At 44.8% G+C, this 4,473-nt stretch overlaps 1 protein-coding gene across 3 annotated transcripts in view; it reads left to right on the top strand.

Annotated features, from left to right (window-relative positions):
• Window positions 1-316: 316 nt before the first annotated feature.
• Window positions 317-4,473, top strand: part of SLC22A18 (solute carrier family 22 member 18) — a 121,699-nt gene continuing 117,542 nt past the window's right edge. For all 3 annotated transcript variants that reach the window (XM_019519723.1, XM_019519724.1, XM_019519722.1), the window contains exons 1-2: window positions 317-423; window positions 2,126-2,330. In XM_019519723.1, the coding sequence (XP_019375268.1) occupies window positions 2,166-2,330 (165 nt within the window). In that variant the 5' untranslated portion in view covers window positions 317-423; window positions 2,126-2,165. The remainder of the gene's footprint in view (window positions 424-2,125; window positions 2,331-4,473) is intronic.

Here is a 4,473-nt window from a genome sequence, read left to right as displayed (position 1 = left end):
TTGCAGGGCAGTGTGAGGTACAACTGCAGCAGACCCTGGCTGCGTTGAGTGCTGTGTATGCAAGCATCATATTCTTTGTTTGTTTTGAGGGAGCTGTTTTGTTTCAGATTTACTGATCAATCCAAACACTGCAGACTTTTCCATTGCAGGACAGCAGTTTTTCCTGGCAGCAGGAAACAATTTGTATTTCATTTGTCTGTCCTGAACTCTTACTTGTCTCAGAACTTGTATAACAAGAGTTTTGTTGTGAGTTTTGCTCTTATAATTAGTGCTGATAATTTGTACACTCTCCCTGCCCAGGGTAAAGCAGGAAGTTGGGTGTGCTGTACTACTCCAGGAACACCAGCTGCAGGAGAATCTATTGTTTTGTGCTCAGATGAACTGAACGTTTTCCAATGGTCTTCCACTAAATGAAGGCAGTTTGTAAGTAAACCCATCCCTCTTTGTTAGCAAAGAGTGGCCCCCCTGATTTGTAGGGCTCTGGATCATCTTGAATGCAGAGCTTGTTATAATACCAGTCGATAATCATGTTAGTGCTTTATATTGCTTTCAGCTTCTCACACTGGGAGTCCGTTTGCAAAATATGCTTTTGCAATGAAATCTCTGAGGAGGGTAATACCTCCTTGTGTAACATGAAACCTCAAGCTTTTTGCAAACAACCAAGAGTTTCTCAGTCAGGCACCAGGGTTCAACTGTGGTAATTGTAGTGATCCCCAGATTCAATAAATGCAGGCATAAAAAGAATGAGAAGAACTAACAAGTTTTATTGTGGAGCAGTATATGATCCTCTGCAGGCCTTCAGTCTCTCTGACTAACTAGGTGCTGCCAACTGAGGGACTATCTCCAAATATCCTTTTATCTCCTTCAGTCTCTTATTAAGGAGCCTCTCTAAATCATAATTTATATTGCTACAGTAACAACAGAACAAATAGATAGTTCATGCCCCACAGCCCTCAGACTCTCCCTCCCGACAGATGTCAAGCATTCTGGAGTAGGATCCAAGCCACTATGGAGCCAACATTGCAAGTCCAGTTGTGTATTTTGCTGAGGTACCAATTTCACGAGTCTGTTACAAATCTCTCAGGATTTGGTGTTTTACTTCAGAGCCCCAGCACCTGAATCAGGTGGCTGGCTGCAAATCTGTGTTATCATTTGTTTATAAGATGCAGTTTCAACAAGCAATTTCAGAATTAGAGGAAAAAGCTTGACACAAGCCCTTGGCAGGTACAAAATCAAGAAGGAAACTAAAAGGAATCCACAAACATACCATTTTGAAATGTTGTGATATTTAAGACAAACTTAAAATGGGGCAATACCAGTGGTTTGACTTCAGCATTGGTGAAATTAAAAGCTCTATGGGCACGTCTACGCATTCATTAATGCACCACAGTTACTGCGCATTAAGTTTAGTGCTTGTATGATTAAGTACTGTACTAAATCAGTGTGTAGGAACCGGGGTTACTGTGCAATAGCCCTGGTGCACACTTTTTTAGCAATGCTACTGAGTAGTACCCTATTAATACTGCACAGTAGTACAGAAAGCAACCCAGGAGGCTGGGGGACTGTAAGTTAACTTGAATCAGGAGCTGTTCTGAGACAGAAGTTCCATAAATCAGTTTGACCTAAATCAGTAAAGTCTGATACTATATACAACCAGGTTTATCTTAAACCAGTTTTGGCCATTTTGAAAGTAGTTTAAGCACACTGAACTTTTGTTATGTTACAGATTTGAGCTAGTTTCTGATCACTTAAGCTTGTCTGTGTGTAATTTCTGTTCCTAGCCTTGAGGTACAGATGATGAGACTAATATGCTGTATAAACTTTAGTACAAAATCCAGTTACAGCCCTTTTGGGATTCCCAAACCTATCTTCATCTCAAGGACTGACATGTCTCTTGATCCAATGGTTAGCTCTAGAACGGGAATGAAGAAAAGGATTCTTTATTCAATAACATGGTCATCGTTGATATACTCTAAACAATGGATCACACAAAACACACAAGTGAATGGGGGAAGGGGAATAAACCACAGCACAATGACTCAGCAGCTCTCACACAGTTAAACCTTAGACTACAAACATGACTTTTGCACTTTTGCTGAATATTCTCTTTCATGTCAAATTTCAGCCTGAGCAGTGTGTTAGACGTCATTCCCTGGGCAGCGTGAATGAAGGAGCTTATTTCTGAAGAGAGAAACAGAAATTTCAGGGAAGAGGCTTTGGAGAAGCATAAGCCAGAAAACATGACCCAACGGCAACAGGTGATCCGAATCACCTACCTGATCACAGCCCTGGACCTGACTTTCCTGTTCATGCAGATTGGAATCATTCCAGTAAGTGCCATTCCTGACTGCTTCTCCAGAGCTGGCCACTTTTGTCTTCCAGCCCAAGCAGCTTTTACTAGGACCAGGGGAGGAAGCCTGTTTAGCAAGTAAGCTGTAATTGAAACGAGGCATTCTGCAGGATGCTGCATGTACTCAGGGTGGATAGGAGGACACCAGTTGTGAAAGGTATTATTATTATTAATATTTCAATAGCACTGGCTAGACAAATTGTCCATACAGCACTAAAACAGCCTGTTACCGTTATCCAGTCTTCTCTAGGGCTGCCTGCTCATTGGTTCACCCATCTGTTATTGTAAGTTGCACTTTAAATTTAGAAGAGCCTTGGGGCAGGGACCACGGGACCCTATTTTGAATTTGTACAGGCCATACAGTTTCAAAATAGAGTCCCTGCCCCAAGGCTGTTTTAAATTTAAAATGCAACCTGCAGTAACAGATGGGTGAACCAATGAGCAGGCAGCCCTAGGGAAGACTGGATAACAGTAACAGGCTGTTTTAGTGCTGTATGGATAGTTTGTAATAAGCCCATCAGGAGCAGGAACTGGAACTTGCCGCTTCTTTGGCTGTTCTTAGGTGCTTGTGTTCTGCTTACATGAGAGGTAAGTTGTAATGAGAGATGAGAAAGGAAAGAGTTTGGTAGGGGGTTTGTTCCTCTGTGAGTGATAAACTTTCTGGGATGGAGCAAAAGGAGACTGCAGGGGTTCACAGCTGACCTGTTTGGATAGGGGTGAGAACAGGCTGTATTTCAATATAAGAACAGAGATTTTATGGTGGGGCTGAATTGTGAAGGAGACTGAAGGGAAAGATAGGAGATCTGTGTTTGCTGTGCTGGGAGGAGTGGCAACTGTGAGCAGTGTTCATATACACATACTTTTTTTCCAGCAACATGCCAGAGATCCACTGCTTCAGAGCAGACTTGATTAATCTGAATGCAAACTGAGGCAAACTGCCCTGCACCGCATGCAGTTGTATAAGCAGTGAAATGCACGTCCGTGCGCAGAAAATGGCGGTGGTACACTTTTGAACTAAAGCATCTCTGAGATGTTTTAGTTCAAAAGTGCACGACCACCATTTTCTCAACACTGATGCATATTTTGCCACTTCTACAACTACATGTGTTGCAGCGCTGGGCGCTTTTCAAAGCACCTGGAGCTGCAACGCATGCATGTGTAAAAATGCCCAAAGTGAAGCTGTTCCTTAATAGGAGCAGTGAGTCAAGATGCCCATCTTGCAGCAGCATTTTCAGTGGCCACAGAGGAGATTGCATGTGGTGAGGCCAGAGAGAAGGTCTAGTCACAAGTGATTTACCCTCCTGCTAGCTGACACCAACCCAGACATAGTGGGGCTCACTGAAACGTGATGGGACCCAACACATGACTGGGTGGTAAATATCAAGGGCTATCAGCTGTACAGGAGGGACAGGACAGGGAGGAAAGGTGGGGGTGTGGGGCTCTACATTAAGGAGGAATACACATCTTCACCAGGTAGCACAGAGTCAGAGGCAGGGCACTCTGAAGTGCTCTGGGTTAGAATACAAGGCAGTCGAGGGGAAAGACACTTAAAGATGGGGGCCTACTACAGACCTCCCAACCAAGGGGAAGAGCTAGACCAGGAATTCTTAACTCAGCTCATGGAGGTAGTTAGGTCAAAGGACGCGGTCATCATGGGTGACCTGAACTTTCCAGACATCTGCTGGGAAGAGCAGTCAGTCAGGTCTGACTGCTCACGTAGGTTCCTAGCCCAAATGCAGGACCTCCATCTAACCCAGGCGGTGCACAGCCCCACCAGGAAAGACGCATTGTTGGACCTGGTGCTGGCCATCGGCAACAACCTGGTGAGGGGGCTGTGGGTGCTCGACCACCTGGGTGACAGCGATCATTGCCTGCTGGAATTCACCATCCAGTGCAAGGTGGCAAAGGCCTGCAGCAAGGCAGCAGCCCTAGATTTCAGGTGGGCGGACTTCAATGAGCTAAGGAGAATAGTCGGGGAAGCACTGAGGTCCTGGAGGGGAAGGGGCAAAAAGAAGGTTCCACGTAACATGGGGCCCCTGCAAGACATGCTAGGAAATCTGGTCGTCACACCAGATGACAAAGCTAACCTATTTAACGACTTCTTTGCCTCCATTTTCCTGAGC

Source organism: Gavialis gangeticus, unplaced genomic scaffold, assembly GCF_001723915.1.
Source record: "Gavialis gangeticus isolate Ggan-Ray unplaced genomic scaffold, GavGan_comp1, whole genome shotgun sequence".
NCBI lineage: Eukaryota > Metazoa > Chordata > Crocodylia > Gavialidae > Gavialis > Gavialis gangeticus.
Note: the sequence above shows the minus strand (reverse complement) of the source record. Positions and strands in the feature narration are given on the sequence as shown.